Here is a 20,820-nt window from a genome sequence, read left to right as displayed (position 1 = left end):
GGGGGGGGCAATCAAACCTGCTGAACACCCTAGCGAATCAGTGAGCATCAGCTGTCACAATGCTGCCTGCCAGTAAATGCTTTAGTTATCTCTGCCCCACGTGTGTCTCTGCTGTCAAATTTTGTCAACTGTCTAAAACAGGATGTGACGTGGAGCAAGAAATTAGTAGTAGATAGTAGAAATTATACATTTGTTTATATTTAACATTTAGCAATACTTGCTTAAAGGATCTTTGTGCAGTTTGTCACTTTTTTACTCACGACTGCCACCTCTGGCGCAAAGCGTAACTGCAGCATCTGTGTCAGGCTCCTTCATGGTGCGCGTGCGAGTACGTGCACGATCTTAAAGCAACAGCCACAATTGACAAACGAAGACATGACTCTGCCCCTCCCCAAAAAAACTGTGGAGTGTGTGGGAAGATAACGGCTGATAGATGCAGTCAGAGTCAAACAGTCAGGGCTCTTCGTACTCATCTGGGCATTGGTGGAGCATGCATGATGTAAATAAAGCTTTAATAATACCTTTTTAAACTGCACAATGCACCTTTAAGTAATGAGGGTTACACTAGCTAAAGTCGGCTAAAGATAGACCTGTTCTAATAATTTTCATACACTTATATTACAATTTTAACTTTTTTTTAAATAAAAATAGAGACCTCAAGGAGGTTATTTTGGGAGAAGTCTCAAAGTTGCCATTTCTGCGATTTATGTCACAAACTCAAAACTAATGTCTCCATCTTGTTGGAGTTGCTCACATATTGTCTGTCTACATCTGTTGCGGCACTGTTTGTGATCGGTTTTGAACTACAGTCATTCTTGATGGCCAGATGACAGCTGCCTCATTGAGTGTCGCGCTCCAGCCTCTAGGCGGGTCGCGGTGACGCACAGCGACTATCACATGAAGCCTGGCAGTCTGTCATCTACAGTTCCTTTGATTCAATTACTTTTTCTTTTTTTTTAATTCATGATAGCTGACATGACCGTTTCATTGTGGTTGTGTTGTGCCCATGCATGTGCATATACAGGGTGACACAAAAAAAGGGGAACTTTTTAACAATCCAATAAAACCAAGAGTGATGGAAGAAAATTATTCATTCGGTCTAATAAATAAAGGAGATAAGTAGATCATTATTTTATTAATCGATTAATCTGCCAATGATAATTTTTTGATTAATCAATTAATTGGATGTTTTAAAATTCCATCATGTTTTAATATAATTTCAAAGTGACAGTGCAAAAAATCAATTCACTAACATAAATTGGTTATGATCCAGTTCTGGTAGTGACTGGTGAGGATCTATCCCGGTATTGGACTGACATGAGCCTTATTTCAAGATATCAAATACTCTTGGAGGCTACTGATACCAGCGACCGATAACTTGAGGCAAAAAAATTCTGATGTCGCTTAAGTCCTCCTCGCCAGTAGTTTGTGCTACCCTGCTCTAATTTGACACCTCAGTGAATTGTGCGCATCACTTCCAGTTCTGACAAAAATAAACGTGAACATGGCTGCTTTTTTTGACAAAACCTTGCTGGCTTGGAAATAATATGAAGTGAAGACAAACCAAACGTTGTAGAGCAAAACTTCAAAGTGGTGGTATGACGAGTAGTTTGTTTAATAGTCTCCTAGCAACTTGCAAAATACACTCCAGGGTGAAACATGAGTGAGCACAAAGCTAATTGAGTGGGAAAAGAGGAAACACCAGCAGCTAACTTTACAGCTTACTCTACAAAATTAAAACAGACATTCAAGAGGACCAATCTGAGGGCAGTACAAATTACACATGCACTCGCGGCATACATTGCACTCAGTAGTTTTCTGCTCTCATTTGTGGAGCACGGGGGAATCCAAAGCTTCATGACGGTTGTGGAGCCAAAGTACTGCATGAATTTCCCCCGCGAGTCACATTTGTAAGGACTGTGATGCCACATGTACGTGACAATTTTAACAAACATGGTAGCAGCTTGTTATGTAACACTCCAGTCGTTAGCTTCACCATTGAAGCCAATTTACTTGCACGTGATGCCAATCCACTCCACTACTGGGCTGAAAAGAAAGGGGGAAAAAATGCTGCACTCTGGCCAAGTTAGCAAGCAAATACCTCTCAGCAGCACCGGGCAACAGCGTAGAGAGTGAACAGCACTCTTGGTCAGTTTCTCACATTCTTGATGACACAAGAAATCAGGTCTCCACTCAAAGTGCACAGATGATTCTGTTCCCCAATAAGAACCCACCCAGCACCAGACATCTTTTGGATGTTTAATTTTGGGCTAAATCGGGTCCGTCCGTCTTAGACTTGATTTAGATCAAAAAGACGTTGAAAACTTGGTCACGTTACAGCCCATCCAACATGGCCCAAATTTAGCCCAAAAAATAGTCATTTAAAATTGGGTTGCTTTTAGCCTATCGAATGTAGTCAAGATTTAGCCCCAAAATTAGGTTGCTTGTCCAATGAGGTCCAAATGTACTTTACCAAAATTGTTTAAGATTTATTTGATTTAAAGAAGAGGGATAATGGGAAATAGAATGTGAGAGTAATGGGTACAGGATTGCTGGTAGGCTGGAGAGCTCATACAATTTTCCAAATAGCCTCTTTGAAGCCGATCATGACTCGTTGCGTTGTCTCCCACTGCAGGAGTTTTTTTCATGATTAATTATTATAACATGACTTTGTGATTAAATATTTTATTAGATTAAATATTGTATTATATTGTAATAATTATGATTAATGAATAACGTCCTGGCAACCAAATTTAAACTTTTTGGTTCACCTTCAACCAAATTTAGACGTCTTTTGGACGGACACCAGTGACGTCTTTTCAAAGTAATTTCAACCAATTTTTGCTGGGTGGGAAGCTGTCGCTTACAGACTTTCAACTTCAACTAATTTTGCATATTTGTAAACAAACCCTCAGTGAAAATTGGGGATGGCGACCCCAAAATTTTCTTTAAACATGTTGTATGCGCCCCCGTTAGTCTAAACATGGCATTCTGATTAATATTGTGTTTGTGGAATATGAGTTATGCAGCAAAATCCACCTTTCTTATCCAGCCCAGGTAACAGCAATAGGCGAAATGGCTGCCCCCTGAGATGGAAACACTTTGAACATTTTTTGAGTTGACTTCTCCTTTAACAGTTAACCTTTTTTATTTTGCACTTAAATGTACTTTAAATCAATATTAGAGTGTAGTTAATTTTATTTTGCAAATGAATCCTAAACTCAGAGAGAATGGGCTCTTTGCACAAATCCATTATTTCCTGAACTCAATACCACTCCTTTTTTTTCTGTCTTTCATGAGTGGACAAACTGATTAAACCAGGTATGCCTGACCTCCGTAACCATGACGACAATGGCCAGACGCACCTGGAATAATCAATTTATCCACTCAAGAAAGAGAGGAAACAAAGGAGTGTTATTAAGTTCAAGAAGTAGTCCAGTTGTGCAAAGAGCCCATTATTTGTGTTGTTTTTTGGACTTCATTGTTTAACACTTTTATTGAAGCAACGTCTTGATGAAAACAAGTACCTTAAAACAAGTTGACCTCGCGCAGAATAGCTCGTGGCAAAATGTCGCCATCTTAATGGCCGGAAACGACGACATCACGATGCATTTATGTCAAGACAGAGCATGCATGCAGCATGGCCATTCCGATTGAACTGTTTACATAACATAACGGAATGACAAAAGGAATATACCACCACTGTGATTCTGAATGAAATTCCATTTGGATTGAGCCTTGTCATTTTGTTTGGTCATTCAGATTCATTCTAATTAGAATACAGGTTCCACCTAAACCCGGTTACTGACAGACTGGCCAAAGGACCGACAAACAGACAGACTGACTGAATAACTGACTGAGAGACAGAGGGATGCACAGATGGACTGACTGGCTGACAATCAGACTGACTGGGAGACACACGGACTGACAACCAAACCGACCGACAGGCCAACCGGCAGACTGTCTGAAAGACTGACCATCAGAAAGACCAACTGACCGACAGACAGACCAACCAAATGGACTGATCAACCGATGCACAGATTGACAGGCAGACAGACACAGAGATGGACAAACTGACAGGCAGACCTACGGATGGATAGACGGACCCCCAGACAGATTGCCGGACGGACCGATGGACCAACTGACTGACTGTAAGACAGACAGACAGACCAACCAATGGATGGAATGACCCACTGATGGAAGGCTGACGGACAGGCCAACAAACAGACTTTGACAGAGAGACGGACGGTGAGATGGACTGTCTCATAGACCAACCAACCGATGAGACAACCAACAGACTGAACGACCAACTGTCAGACAGGCCAACTGACCTACCAACAGGCATACGACCAACGGATGGACTGACCTGTAGGCAAACAGATGGACCAACTGAGGGGCAGACCGGCCGATTGATGAACATAAGGATGGACCGCCGGACAGGCCTCTGGATGGACAGATGGGTTGACCAAAGGTACGGACAGATGAACTGACCAATCATTGCAACATTCTGGCAGAGATAATATGCACACACACACACACGAACACAAAATTGAAAGCATTTTTTTCCTCAAAGAAGTAAAAAATTAAAACAAAGTAATGCTTTTCAGATGCTAATTAAGACTTTTGAAAGAGACATCAAGACAATACACCATAGAGGAAATTGAAGTCCTCTGCAGAGGAATAGGAGTACAGTCAGTATGCACATGTTAGAAGAAAATAAGAGGAGTTTATATTCCCAAAGGTACCATCCGAGGCAGGTTTTGGGCTCAGTGAAGCGGTCTGCATATACGGAATGTTTCTTCAGACATCCCAGAAGCACATTCTTCCACTGCAGGACCTTGGTTTGTCTTTTCTTGTTCCAGATTCCCTCAATTATCTCCGACTGCTTGAAACATTCCAGGAGCCCCACATTCCTTTTTTTCCATTCAAGCTCACCAACCAGAGTCCCTCCCGACACAAACACCTGCACCCACCCAGACACTTGGGCTCTTTTTTTCACTCCATCATTTCTCATCATTGAAAGATGTGGCACAAAAAAGACCCCCCACTTTTTTCTTCATGCTGAGGAATTTGGCTGACTTGGATGAAGGAAAACCCTCATACTTGTGGTACACCTGGCTGGTAGACGAGTCTGGGCAGCTATGAAAGCAGTGGCTGAAAGCAGACCCAATCCACCAGCTGGGGATAAAGCGGCACCAGAAACACTGCCCTTTATTTGTCTGGCATGACTGTGATGAGATTCTCAGTCTAATGTGACATGCATGATTTTACAGTTGCATGTGGCACATGAAATTGCAAGCAGTTGCACCGGCAGCAAGAGTAAATGAAATGGAACAAAATGAATGAAGATCTTTTTCAGTTTTCCAAAGGATATGGTGACGGGTTGTTGCACATTGTGCACAATCATGCATGACTGCCCACAACTTATTCAATATGACCTTTAAGCAGACAACTAAGGGATGTCTGGAAAATTTGGAGTGAATGAAATGTAAGTAGTCAAGATTATGCAAAAACTGGACAAGACAGGGAGAGGGAAATTCCATAAAGAAGCAAGACTTCATCACAGAATAACGACTCCACTGAGATTTACAGTTTGACATCTTGTCATTTCTTTAAATACAGAATTAATGTCAGTATAAATGGCAGGCATGTTTCCAGACAGTTTGCATCAGAAGATTCCACTTTTGACAGAAGGCCCCTTTTTGATGGGTTCTTTCTTCATCAGAATGACCTGATTTTATTACAAAGATTGTGTGTTTTTTCCCTATTTTGAGTCCCATTTACTTTGCAAGTTGAATAACATTTCTTGTTATAGTGTTTGCACGACTTCTGGTAAGTAGTAACGGAATACATGTATTGGCATTAGGTATTCAGGATACCAAAAAAACTCAACTTAAATACATATTTTAATACTTTGTCCTTCACTCTCAAAAACGTATTTATAAGTTGTTTTGTTTTCTTATGTTTTTTTATGCTAGAGCATACAGAAGGCTTTTTTTTTTCTTCTAAGAGCTCAGTATTGTTCATTCGGTAATTTCACCGATTTGACATGTCGTCATCATCATTGCTCTCTTTTTTTATTTTATTTTTTTTTATTTTGTATGTGGGTGAGTATGTGCGTGTGTGCATGCGTGCGTGCGTGCGTGTGAGTGTGTGTGTATTCATTCACCAAAAACCTATTAACAAATCCCATACCGTTCACCTAAACCGAACACCGCCGTCAGGAGATCCGAGGGAAGACCAAAGAAAAGAAAAGAAAATGAAATCCAGCACCGACCAGACACCACCCACCAACCAGAGTCCTTCACCAACCCCAGAAACATCTAAATTCCAACAAATCAGGGAGACCCTCAAGAGACCAAAGGAGAGACTGAGGAAAGGAAGGAAGAACAGACAAAGCAGAGTGAGATCCACAGACACCAGCCTCCACCGATTCAATGACCTGAGGAAGAAGCAGATTGTGTCTGAGTTTCGATAGATGCTGGTGTGGTGGATCTGGCCTGCATGAAAATCTCCACCAAAGAGCAAGCGCAACACCTCAGGGCCCCCCAGGCCGCGGCAGCGCTAAAGGACGACCCCCGGGCCCCGCCAGGGCCACCGGCCGGAGAGCAAACCCAGGAGCAGGAGCGCCCCCCACCCCAACACGGCCCGCGCCCCCAACCCAACGCAGCAGGACGGGGCACTGCAGATCCGCCAGGCACCCCACCGGTCCACAGCCCCCGCTCCCCCCACGACAACACAAAACCCACCCACCCTCCCGGCCCCCGGCGCGCCGAGACCCGGGCCACGGATGGAGCACCCGGCCCAGGGGAGGGGAAGGAAGGCGGGACAGGGGAGGGGGAAGGAGACGACAAGAAGGGCAAGGGGCAGCGGCAGGGCCGCAGAGAGAGGGAAAGAGGAGGAGGAAGGGTGACGAGGGAGAAGGGACAGGGAGGCGGAGGACGGGCGGGGAGAGGCGAGGAGGGAGAGGCAGCAAAGGGGAGGAAGGGGGAGGGGAGAGGGAACCACGGGGCACCCCGGCGGCCCACAGGCCCCGAACCGCGTCGCCGGGCCCAGAGCGACGGACCGATGAAAGAAGAGACTCTAATCTTTCTTTTGGTAGATTCCATGTTTTTATAGCAATAGACCACAATATTCTGTGGGCCTTGCAAAATCTGTCAAAATCCAGTAAAACAGCGAAGGGGATTGCTTCAGTGAAAATGACTGGGAGCAGTGTTTTAAGTGGGCTGGAACGCACCGGTACGGAGCTCCGGCCCTTCTAAAAATCTCCCTTGAATCCAGGTAAAACGTACAGTCAGCGTTCCAATACGCGTTCCAATACGCTTGACAATGCATGTTTTCTGATCCCAAAAGGCTGTTCTGGTGAGCGCCGCTAATCCACGGATTTACATACAGTATGGAAGTCCTGCGCTTATCATATCACCATGCGCATGCTTAATCCAATTACAGTATAAATCTGTGCTTGACGAGAGAAGCGCGCAAACGTCATTCAAGTTGGCCGCTGTAAATGTGATGTTAGCGCCTAGCCAAATGCTAGCAGACCCTAATGCATGTCTACAACCATAACTCTTGAGTTAAGAAAGTGAAATACAAACACTACCATGCTGTCCTGGCTCAAAGTTTCAAGAAGACCACGGACTCTGGGGTGGATTCGCAGGCTGATACAGCGCGGATGTAAAATAATAATAATAATAATAATAACCTGTGCTACTCATGCTGAAGCGAGAAGGGAAGCCATCTTGTGTTGCCCCTTTTGACGTTATTTTCTTCCTCTCCAGCAAAAATACCACCATGTGTGGCATACGGTTGTATCCATTAAGTATAAAATAAGTTTGGGAGAAGCTCTAAATGCACATTTCATCAGTAAGAATGTGAATATAAATTTCTCTCTCATAAGTTACTTTTCCGAGTGCTACGCAAAGATTGGTCTACATCATGTAAACAGAAATGAAAGCAAAGCACTCAAGAAAAAACAATCGCTGTGAAATGTAAACTTCTGCAAGTCACAATTTACGATACTGAGATAATACTCTGAATGGTTGATGCAAACAATGAAGTGTGTTCTTTGCTAGGCTCTCATTATCCCATACAGGGATCATGACGTAAAACACCCACTGATACGTGTTTTTGGTGCAAAAAATTAACATACCGGTATTTTGTCAGTAACAGGCACTTCTTTTTTTCCCCACTTAAAACACTGGCTGGGAGGGAATGAGTTAACCTTCTGTACATTTAGACAAAATGTTGATTATTGAGCAGATTTACAATTTAAATGCAAAAAGAGAGACACCAATGACGGGGTTGTTTATTTAAGCCCTCAACAAGTGGATAAATTGTCATAATATGTATAACTCAATGGGCCACCTGACTCCACTTGAGTTGTTATAAGCAAACGGATGTATTGTCAGAGGAAGCAGAGGAACTGGCTATGTCATGACCTACAAATGCACTAGTTTAGAAGCTACACAGAAGAAAGGAGTATATGGTGACCAGTTTTCGCTGTTTAGAATGTAGCCTACTGACCGAGGGGCTGATTTACCTTAAGTAGAATTTCCAAAGAAAAGTGTGAGCTATCATCCGGACTGCTACATATTACAACATAACCACTAACATTGTTACCCTCCCGACCCAAACCAACCACATATTTAGTATTTAAACACCACATTAGTAATAAAAATTGCCAAAATTGGCACCGGGATCAAACCTTTTTTTTCTTTTCTTTTTTTTTTACGATTGACGTCACAAATCAAATCATCATCTTATCATAATTACGGTGTGTGTGTGTGTGTGTGTGTGTGTGTGTGTGTGTGTGTGTGTGTGTGTGTGTGTGTGTGTGTGTGTGTGTGTGTGTGTGCGTGCGTCTTTGTGGGTGAGATGGGGGGAGGAATTTGGGAGCTAAAATGCCGCTGCAAATTTTTCCTTCATAAAATGAATCTGTTCTCTCTTTCTCATTTCGCTAGCAGGCTTGGGGAGTAATGGCATACAGTACAGGCCAAAAGTTTGGACACACTTTCTAATTCAATGCATTTGCTTTATTCTCATGGCTGGTTACTTTGTAGATTCTCATTGAAGGCATCAAAACTATGTATGAACTGATGTGGAATTATGTGTTGAACAAATCAAAAAGGTGAAATAACTAAAAACATAGATTATAGATTTTTCAAAATAGCCATCCTTTGCTCTGGTTACTTTTTTGCATACATTTGGCATTCTTACCTCTGGGTACTCCTTGAAAACTGTTGGAAACCCCTTTCAGAGAATGCTAAGAATGTGCAAAAAAGTAATCAGAGAAAAGGGTGGCAATTTATTTATGTATTTATTTTATTATTTTCCCCTTTTTTTGTTAAGTACATAAGTCCAAATGTGTTTGATAGTTGTCATAGTTGTCAGTATTGATGCCTTCAGTGAGAATCTACATAATTCATAGTACATACCTCTATGTACATATTCATGAAAATAAAGCATAATATTGAATGAGAAGGTGTGTCCAAACTTTTGGCCTGTACTGTATATGTAACAGCGTACATACAGAACTATTCAGGATCCTTTTTCTTTTTTTACTGTACATTAAAAGAAACACTTTCATATTACAGGTACATTTGTTCAAAATGTGGATTATTTTGTAGGTTTACATTTTTAATGCTGGGAGCGAGACGGCACATTTGAGTCTTCCTTGCCCACTCTCAAATTTGTTGGCCAAACAAGCTTTGGTGGCTGGTTTTGTATCCATTTGCATTGAATGGAGGACGTATTCATTTTAAATAACATTTGCAAAGAAACGTGGGCTGTCAAAATCATCCGGACTGTTTGTTACCGAGGGGCGCTAAGAACTAGCAAGCTATTAGGCCTATACTGTACAACAAATCAAATGCCTTGATCTTGCCATTTCAATACATTTGGAGGGGATTGTATATATTAGTGATATTTAATCTATTTTGTCTTCATTATCATACTTGGCACTGGAGTAATCCAAGTGCAATTAATCAAGTCACATTTTATTAATATTATAGTATTTTTCATGAAGTAACAAGTAACTAGAATACATGTTTAAAGTAACCCTTCCAACCCTGTATTGGTTTAATCTAAGAGAGGACACATAAACAGCATACAACCTGGAGAAAGAAATTTTGCATCTTTTTTTCTTTATATATCTTGGACTGTGCATTTACATAATTGCCATCCATTAGAGAATCAACAACTCAACTATTGAGACATACTTTGCATTCAAATTATTATTACTGCATCACATCTGAAGTTTAATTAGTTTCTCCTGAATCTTCATCTTTCTTTTTTCCAATATTATTTTACACAATTCTATGCTTCTGACTTTGTAGGCCCTTATCTACATTGCTGTGTATATGAAATTGTGAAAATCCGTTGTGGCACAAGCAGATGAAAGACAGAAAATGATGAAGGCCAAGTCGCAGTATATGAAATTATGTTTTTTAACATCATAAGTTGACCTCAGCTTAATTTAGAGCTCAGTTATTTCACATTATTATACACAAGGCCCATCCCAAAGAAAGCGTTTTAACAAGCCCATGCTTCAAAATGCTCTTTTCTTTCTTTCCTTTTTTTCATATCCCATCACAACTTGACTCAGTGATTTCATGAATGGTCTCAACTTTGTCCCTCTACAAATGTCCTTACTCAGTCCCTGTGCTGTTTTCTGCTGTTTCAGACACAGAGAAAGGAAGAGCATAACAATTATGATATCTCCTGAAAATATTACAATGGAATGTGCTCTTTTAACATACCGGCCTTGTATTTAGCAAAAAACTGTGTATTACAGCCCTTTAGTATGTTGCACTTCAACAAAACTCAAGTAGCCTACGATTAAAGTCATGCTGACACATATAGCCTAGTGCAGGAGAGTACACATCACCATACTACATACACAATACTGAGTTTCCTTTCAGAAGCAGTTTCTATAATATAGCCGGATACTATATATATAGAAAATACTACATACTCTATACGGACTATCTACAAAATACTGCAGTACAAATAGGCCATTGATTTCAAATGAGTTTATTAAAATTCCTCAACCAAAATGCTACTTTTCAGAGGGCTACTCATTTGTGTTGAGCTCTGCACAAGGAAACCACGACCATGTGCTAATATAGACACGGTCTCCACACACACAGAACCCCCCGCACCAAGTACTCGCAGATCTGTTTTTATCAAAGTAATTTTAAACATAACATTTCAAAGGATACCAGATGGTGTTTAACCATCAAAGAAACAACAACCATCCTCTTAAATGTCCCCATCTAGTGTCTGGAAGGCAGACGTGCTCCTACAACGACATCAGTCCAGTTTGAAGGGTTTTTTGTTGTTGTTGTTTGTTTTTGGTTTGGGATTTTTGACTATGTGAAACGTGTGTCCACCTCCAACACGCCGCGACACAGTCCAGATTACGTCGTTCCCCTATTAAAGATATATTATATGCGTAATGTGACAACAAAAGGCAAAAAAGGAGAAGAAGAAAAAAAATCGAGTCAAAGTCATAACGCAATACAACAACACGTGTTAGATATTATTATTATTATTATTATTATTATTACTATTTGTATTATTTTATCTTAAATTCAATTAATCTAAATCCAAACGAAGTCTGTTTCTCTCCCAGCAGCATCCATCTATTTGTTGTGGAAAATCGGAGCGCTTTATCTGTAACGGGACCTACTTTTTCCTCCCTCGGAAACATGACAGACAGATGGCGTAAAAAGTTAAAATTGCCCCGAGCAAAGAATGCTTGAATGCGAAGGAATTTCCCTGCACGGAGAACATATTTAACAAGCCTTTAAGCTGTCAGGAATGCTTTGTGGTCTGCTTGCCAAAAGGAGGGGGGAGGGGGGGGGGGATATGTTAATAATGTAGGCTACTGCCATACCAAATATGGTAATATAGTTACGTCTGCGTTGTGGCGCGCATCTGGAAGCGCTTAACTCCAGTGAATAAAGGCACCGGAGAGACAGAAATAGACTCTCTTAAAAGTATGGCAGCACACACCTTCAGATTCTCATGTGAAAAAGCTACTGTTATTTGAAACAGTTTCCACTTATAAATGGGCGTCATGTATTACGTCATGACAAGGCATGAATATGATGACGTCATATGTCATAATTGAATGGAACCGTTGTTCATATGATATAGGGCGGATAAACAATTTGAAATAAATTAGAGCATTTGGTGAGTATTGTACACACAAAAGTGATGAAGAAAAGGTTTTACCAAATCAACAAAATGAAGAACCCCCCCAGGCAGTTAAAGTTGCTTTTGCTAGAAATAATTTGAAAAGAGGTTATGATAAACAAGAGGGAAAATGTGAGAGGGAAAAGTGCATTCTTATGTGCACCATTGGGGGGAAAAAAATCCATTTGAGGGTGAGAGACAGGAGGGGGGAGTGCATGGTTTAGACAGGGCGGAGCTTATGTCTTGGATGGAAAAAGGCAGAGAAACATTCCTGGCATAGTTTGGGAACAGTTCAGCAGGCAGCCCGGGGACTACGTCAGCTTCCCAGTAGAGTATAAAAGTGAGGAGGGTGCCGGAGCTCAGCAGACTACACCAAGAGCTTCACTAAGCCCAGCTTGGATCTTCAGAGACCAGAAGCGAACACAGCAAGACTGCAACAGGGAATACTTCGCATCAATACTTCACTCTTCATTTTTTTCTGGGACCAGGATTCCTGTTTGCAAGAAACTTTTCCAAGATGATAATGATTTTTGTTGTCGTTACCTTCCTGGGGAGCATCAACTTGGTGAGTTGATCATTTTCATTTCACTAAAAACGTAGAGGAAAGCAAACACTATTTTTCAAGGGGAGATGACCGATCCAGTCGTGAGTAATTTTATTCTTTTTATCCAGGTTTTCTCCTCTTGCTCATCGGTGTGTGAGTGTCCACTTGAGATGCCCAAGTGCGCACCCGGTGTCAGCGTGGTTCTGGACGGTTGCGGTTGTTGCAAAGTTTGTGCCAGACAGCTGAATGAGGATTGCAGCCTTACCGAGCCCTGCGACCACACCAAAGGGCTGGAGTGTAACTTTGGGGCCATCTCTGCCGCTGCTACAACTCGTGGCATCTGCCGAGGTATGTAGAAAGCACGTGTACGCTTGACTAAACCTACAATGAGAAAGCTTTTTCGAGCAGCTAGGTGATCCTTCCCAAAGAGCGGGGTAGAGTGACATTCCTCTGTTTTTCTCCTCCCTTCTGCAGCCAAGTTAGAGGGCAGACCTTGCGAGTACAACAGTAGGATCTACCAGAACGGAGAAAGCTTCCAGCCTAACTGTAAACATCAGTGCACATGCATCGATGGTGCTGTGGGATGTGTCCCGCTGTGCCCTCAAGAGCTCTCTTTGCCCAATCTGGGCTGCGCCAACCCACGGCTGGTCAAGGTATCGGGCCAGTGCTGCGAAGAGTGGGTGTGCGACAACGGCAAGGACACGGACATTTTGGAAAAGATCTTCGGCAAAGACAAGACGACTGATGAACTTGAAAGTGATCTCACCAAGAGAAACGAGCTGATTGCAATTGTCAAGGGGGGACTCAAGTCACTAGCTGGTAAGAAAACTATTTTTTACTTCACATTTACATGAATGTCCTAAAAGTGTGGGTTCGAGTTTGCTCATGAGATGTTTTTCTTTTCGCAACAGCCTACAGGCCGCAAGCTGAGATTCACATGTTTGTCAGCCAAAAGTGCATCACGCAAACCACACCCTGGTCTCAGTGCTCCAAGAGTTGCGGAACAGGCATCTCCACCAGAGTCACCAACAACAACAACGAGTGCAAGCTGGTCAAGGAGACTCGAATCTGTGAAGTGCGACCATGCACGCAGTCACCTTACTCTAGTCTCAAGGTAAACCTCAGCCACCTCCATGGAATGTTAGCCTCGCTTCCGGGTCTTGACTTCCCAGCTAATGTGTTGATCCATTTGCAGAAAGGAAAGAAATGCAGCAGAACCAAAAAGTCCAGCCAGCCCGTGAAGTTCACTTACGCCGGCTGCTCCAGCTTGAAGAAGTACCGACCCAAATACTGCGGAGCCTGCGTGGACGGTCGCTGCTGCAGCCCACAAGACACCAGAACCATCCGAGTCAAGTTCCGCTGCGAGGATGGCGAGACCTTCAACAAGAACATCATGATGATCGAGTCCTGCAAGTGCACCTACAACTGCCCACATGCAAACGAAGCCTCCTACCCTTTCTACCGCCTCTCCAATGATATCCACAAGTTCAGAGACTGATTGGAAAAGCGGCAGCCATGATGAACGTGGGGGTGTAAATAAGGCACCGAACAACTACCAGTTTCTTGTTGTAACTAAATTCCTAAGGAATTGTGGGCTTACATCAGGAGGACTTTATAAAGTGCACTGTTTGCTGTAACTACATCAGCACTCTTAACTAAATCGCTTCATATTAAGGGAGCATCAATGCTAGCTTCGTTATGGAGCAAGATGTAACTAACATTTGTACATTTATGTTATTTTATCAATTCACTGTGTATATTTTGATCTTTAACATCTGACATGGCCAAGACTGTAGACCTGTGTGCACATATGTATATATGTGCACGCATAGCATCAATTAGCATACCATCCCACAATGTAACCTCTCGACTTGTTTATCAAGCGTGTGGTTTGGTGACTTCCTGACGTGGGCATTATCGTTCATGTTTTGTGGCAGCTAGTCAATTCCCTTCATGAAAAAGACAAAACGAAACATGTCAAAGGATGAATGAATGTTTTAGCGTTGTTAATAATATTATTTATCGAGGGAAATGTAGCTACTTTATGTGGATATTAAAAGTCATACTGGAATAAATTGTAAATTGATTTAATTTTATATGCTACAAATAAAATGAATTTATTTATGAAATATGAAAGTGTGTCGGCTTTGCTGTGTTCAAACTACAACACACGATCACAATGCTTTCCGAAGAATTTTCCTGCAGATCCCACAAAATTCTCAGACACCAAGCAGTGCTGATGCTTATATAACAACACTTTGGAGGCTCTCTGCTGACTTTCTGTTACTTTGGAATGCTAGTCTGAAGCGAGTTATTTTTATTGGATCTGGCCAAGATTCACACTTGCGTGACTGTGAGGGTGAGGCGGGGGTGTACATTAGGTCCATGAGTTGTAAAGACGATCTGAGTAGGAGTCTGTTCTCAATAGGCTGCGGTTAGGCACCTTAATACCATGAATATAACTATCATGGCATGCATGTAGACTTTTAAAGAAAGAAATAATGTCATCAAATTGATTTGCTATCTCCCTTTTTGGTTTCATCAACATGTTGCTCTTCTAAGATGCTTTGGAGCCACTGTAACAGCCCTTTACTGTTTACCTGAAGTCATTGCTGCCCATGTCTGTTACTTTTATTACTCAAAAGTAAGACCACAAAAAAAAAAGGCTGATGGTGGTGCATTGCACCTGGTGCTTAATACCTCCAGCGTGATTTGAAGTGGGTGAGAGCTCAGGGGTATCGATGGACGGGGGAAGGCTCTTCTGTTTTTGATTCAGGTATTGGGAGTGGCTCAGGAATGCAGTAGTGGCTCAGAAAGCAGACATCCTGATGGGCGGCAGATGTTGGAAAGTATTTCAGAGCAACATGTTCACTTGAGCTAGGATGGTCTAAAAATATACAAACACTCCCTTGTACTCACTTGGCTTCCACAAGTCGCATTTCATCGAATTGCAAACTATAAAACACTTTTCTTTGTAGGAAGCAGATGTGGATGGTTTGATCTGATTGGGGAAATTCATATTGGAGAGCAGCATGACACATTGTCTCGGCTGGAGGTGCATATTGCACAGGATGTGCCCACTTAAGTTTTACAGATTGTTCACATCAAAGACTTGGAAGTTTACCTAATCACAGAGATGTGTGCCTTCCCCTGCAGCCCTGATTTACAGTCAAAACACTCTGAGAGAGTCTTGTTTTTGCTCTTTGCCTTCATGCTGCTTCCCAAAAGCACATTTTCATCAGAGTGCCGCATACTTTGAAAAGTGCCATGCAGTCATTTGTCTTGTTAACACAATACACCTAACTTGATTACGTAATGGTTTTTGAACGTTATGTATCAGTCCTTTCAGTCATCCATAGCATTCCTTTCTGAAGTGAAACAGAAATCTTTCAACTGGCTGGAACTAGAACAGAAGGATTGCAACAACCTCAGACTTTCAGATTTACTCTTTATTACATTGATTAAGCGACACAATTGTTTTAAAAATCCAATGATTTCCTCCACCCTGACCGCCTGGTGGAAGGCACTAGAAATTACAAAATCCCAATTGGAGCCCTGCGGGCTTTCTCCCATATGGCATAACCCCATCTTTCAATTGAACAATCAGTCGTTTTATTTAGGTGTGTGGGAGCAGAAAGGAATTACACATCTCCACCATCTTTTCTCAGATAATATGTTTATATCATAAACATCCTTGCTCCAAAAACACAAAATAAAAAACAGAATTTTTTTACATGATCTGCAAGTTAAAAATATGGTAAAGAAACAAATTCCAACACTTCAGGGTACGCTTCAACCGCCTGTTTTAGCTAAGGATATTACAAAGCTTTTTCCGACAACAACAAAAAACCTCTAAAAAATATTAAGAAAAATAAAATAATGAGTTACTTTCGTACACAGATAAAATGTATTTACCCATCTCGAAATGGGAGACAGACTTGTCTATACCACCGGAATCTGACTTTTGGATTCAAGTTTGTGAAAACCTATTTAAAATGACAAAACACACACATTTACAACTTATCCAATATAAAAATATTCATAGAACACATATTACTCAATACACGATGAAGAAAATGGGACTCTCAGACTCCGACATTTGTCTCCAGTGTTTACAAAACACAGCCGGTGGAGGCTGATGTCTGTGGATCTCACTCTGCTTCATCTATCCTTCCTTCAGTCTTTCCATTAGTCTCTTGATGTCTCCCTAATTTGTTGGAATTGAGATGTTTCTGGGGTTGGTGAAAGATTCTGGTTTGTAACCCTGTGGGTAGTAGGTGATGTTTGGTCGGTGCTGGATTTCACTTTTCTTTCTTTTCTTTGATCCTTCCTCGGGTCTCCTGACAACTTCACGACTCAAGCGGGATTGTGAAGTATTCGGTTTAGGTGAACGGTATGGAATTTTTAATAGGTCTCAGGTGAATTAATGAGCACAAACTTGCACTCACGCACACACACACACCAAATGAACAATAGTGCGCTCTCTCTAGGAAAAAAAGAAGAAGAAATATTTCAACATTGTTTCCCCTGGACAGATCAATATCATTGATTTGATTAGTAGTGTCCTGCTCATCCATGCACAAATGTTTACATGTGATTATGCACAGGAAAAAATAAAACCACACATAGGAGCCCGAGCAATTAAATCTCTCAGTGGTGAGCTCGTCCCCTGAGCTCACAATTTTTATATGACAAATGTATTAGCATTAAAACTTCATCATTCACTACAGTATGTCATACAAGGCCATTAATGTCAGTATTTTACAGAGCCTACGTCTATTCGGCTACGCAGGCTGTTATTCACTTTTAAGGAATTCAGGGCAAAAAGGAAGAAAGGTGTGTGTGTAAGTCATGTTAAAAAGCACCATCTGCTGGTTGAATAGAAAATGCACATTCTGTCAACTTTGTAGACGCTATAGAAATTATGCAAGCTATAGTACATTTGTTTTGTTTATTTACATATTAATAAAAAAAAACATGTGAATCAAATACCCCACCTAAGGAGAAAAAGATCAAATTAAAATAACAGGAAAAATACTAACAATGCAATTTGAAACCTCAAACATCTTCTACCTTATTAAAATTATTACTCAAACAAAAATAAAATGAATTTATTTATTGCAGCACACGTTTAGATCTGAATTTGCCACCTCTGGTGTGTGTCGTGTCTGTATCCACGTGGGATTGGATTGTGGTGGTGGTTGGGTGGGGGAAGAGGTCAGGTAAAAAAAAAAAAATCTCTTAAACTCATGTAAGGTTACATGTAAGTACACTACACTTCACATCACCAATACAAGAATGGCTGAAATAAACATGTCTAATCCAGGGTTATGCTACCCACAATTTAACGCAAAGTTTGAATGTTGTATGGTATCATTCATTCAGTCGTAGCAGTTTGAGGTCTCTGGTTCATTAGTTGTCCCGAGAGAAAGGATGCACTCAAATGTGAGATGATTCCAGCCCCCGACTGGAAACTGGAAAATGCGTCATCACAGGCTTACACATCAAAGAAAGTCAGTCAACAGGGTTTCACATCCAAAAGACATTAGCATTGGCTGTAAAAACACATCCATAAACACTGGCCCCACCAATGGGCCAGACTGTCCATTTTGACTGGCGCTGCAGTCGTACTCAACTAACATTAGGTAAGAATACAACATGTAGAGAGGTCTTGTGTGAGTGCATGCAAGCCAGGGGACACCTTGGAAATGTCACAAAACTCAACATTGACATGAATTAGCTGATGGAAAATGAGACTAGTGATCTTAACCAAAAGAAACATGAACATTTAAAGCTGGTTCTTGTACATGGGGTTCGTTTTATAGAAATGCGTGTGTTGAATGTGTGCAAAGACCCAAATGAAGCAGAAATAAAAATGCAAGAGGCTTGAATTGTACATGATATTTAATAGTAGGTCTGAGAACTCTCTACGGCAAACAGTTGTAGAAACTCCCCAGTCCGGCACACCACAGCACCTCAGAAAAAGTAGAGACGTTTGCGAGCCTTCTTAAACCGAAAGAAGTTTTTTTTTCCGGCTCCAGGTGAGGTCCTCGGAAAGATGGACCCCAAGATACTTTTAGTTGGAGACCAATTCCACTGCTGTTCCTCTGATGTGCAGGGGCTGAACTATTATGGAGGACCAAAAGTGCTACAATTAAATCAATGAATACACCATTAAATAATTAAATGTGTCATTTATTAATTAAATATGTAATTAAATATACCTATTAAATAAATGTATCATTAATTAATTAAATTAACTATGATTAAAAATAAAAATAATTAAATACAGAAATAATTATATATATTTTTCATTGTCCTGTGTTGCAGCGTTTCATGAATTTATTTCATCTGTCGGAAAGCCTGATTCACTCAAATCTTGTCTAATCCATTGCTTCGGCCTAAAGTGGTTGGAAAAATGGTGGCTTTGGTGCTGATTTTCTCTTTTATTTTGCTGACATCCCATGATCGAGGCTTGTTGTTGAACAAAACCAACATCAAAATAAAAGTGATGTTTCTACTATTTCAACCAAGTACAATTTTGACTTGTAGGTGTTTCCATAGAGATCTGGACATTGATGTCACGTATCCCAAAATGGGCATTAGCGCAGCCATTTTGGCAGCATAGAAAACGTGTCTGCCACATTGAGTAAACGCCAAACACCACACTTTAACACTGATTGACAGCTGTTGTGGACCAGCTGCCACAACAAGAAGGATCAAGCATTCTCCAGGCTACCAAAAGAGGAACCAATGCGTAGCCAATGGATCACAGCAGCCATAAAAAGAGCAAACAACAAGATGGAGGATTTGGGGAAACTGCTCATTGCATGTGAAACGATCACTTCATAACATGAGTCAATTACTGAATCAGTGTAGATCGTATAGTTATTTAATGAAGGCGTAAGACGTGATCGGGCACTTTGTACATGGTGGCTGAATCAGTAGATGCCAATTTCCCGAAAGAGGCTGGCTTCAGGCAAGTCACCACATGCAAAATGTGGGGGAAATCAGTTTCGTTCGTTTGTGCTGCTATGGTTTCATAGATATTACACAGTTCAATTTAAGTACTGACCAACACCATAAAGACTTTTTACAGCATAAATGATGGCGGCTGTATTAGCAGATGCTAAGTTGCTAACATACCTAAATAAAACTAAGTTTTACTGCCAAAACTGCTAACTTCGATGGCATTTTGACCACACAAAGGGGAAATAAATCCGGATTGTACAAACTTGTAAAGCCTTTGTATGATCACATTTGCAAGCACTCATCAGTGTAAGAGGTAATTCCACGTAGCCGTGTCAGAGTTAAAAGAAGAAAAAATCCACTCGACACTTCATCGGCAATGGTAATATCATCTAACATGTCCACCTCGCGCATGTATATCATGTCCTTTTCATCAAAGTGACTGTCAATGCTCTTGGACGGAAAGTTGACGGATAAACGCTAGTTTTATCCCTCCTCGTCATTGTAGTCAACGGCTTTTCATGACTACGGTGAAAGTAAAGCCAAACGCTCTTCATTTCAAGTTCGGCCTTTATGTTCGCCCTTATCTAGGATTTACGGTAGTGTGCGCGAAGGGACTCTGGCGCGGACATCCATTTTTCAAAATTAAAGACTTTTATTTTTTTTAGCTCTCCACTTATTTTTTATTATCCCCCCCCCCATTAAATATTAGCATTTTTTCACAATAGCTTCAAGGTCCTGTGACTTACTGACCCCAAATCGGTGCTGGCCCATAGTGGCATGTTGGCTGGATGACAGCGCTTATTTTTTCATTTTAGCTCTCCACTTATTTTATTTTAGTAAATATTAGCATTTATGCTTAATAGCTTCTAGGTCAAGTGACCTATTGACCAATTGACCTAATAGCCGAAGAATGTACAACTTTTACACCAAAGTCTGCAGGATGATGGTGTTGAAGGTGGAGGTGAAATCCAGAAAAAGCAGGCGGACTTTGGAGTTCTTGCTTTCTAGTTGGGCGAAGGCTGAGTGGCCCACTGATGAAATGAGGCAGTTCTTCATTTACTGGTGAAGGTCGACCATGCATTGTTGGCAGATTTTAGTTGCTGTCA

General features: G+C 41.3%; 1 protein-coding gene across 1 annotated transcript; it reads left to right on the top strand.

Moving 5' to 3' along the window:
- Positions 1-12,549: 12,549 nt before the first annotated feature.
- On the top strand, positions 12,550-14,859 carry ccn1 (cellular communication network factor 1). Its single transcript, XM_086090069.1, has 5 exons — positions 12,550-12,763; positions 12,871-13,090; positions 13,217-13,561; positions 13,654-13,856; positions 13,938-14,859. Exons 1-5 carry the CDS (start codon positions 12,716-12,718, stop codon positions 14,238-14,240), a joined length of 1,119 nt encoding a protein of 372 aa, XP_085946195.1. The 5' UTR covers positions 12,550-12,715; the 3' UTR covers positions 14,241-14,859.
- The last annotated feature ends 5,961 nt before the right edge of the window (positions 14,860-20,820 follow it).

Source organism: Leptonotus elevatus, chromosome 11 (assembly GCF_054856555.1).
Source record: "Leptonotus elevatus isolate MCC_2025b chromosome 11, RoL_Lele_1.0, whole genome shotgun sequence".
Taxonomy (NCBI): Eukaryota; Metazoa; Chordata; class Actinopteri; order Syngnathiformes; family Syngnathidae; genus Leptonotus; species Leptonotus elevatus.
This window is presented reverse-complemented; position numbering and strand designations above follow the sequence as displayed.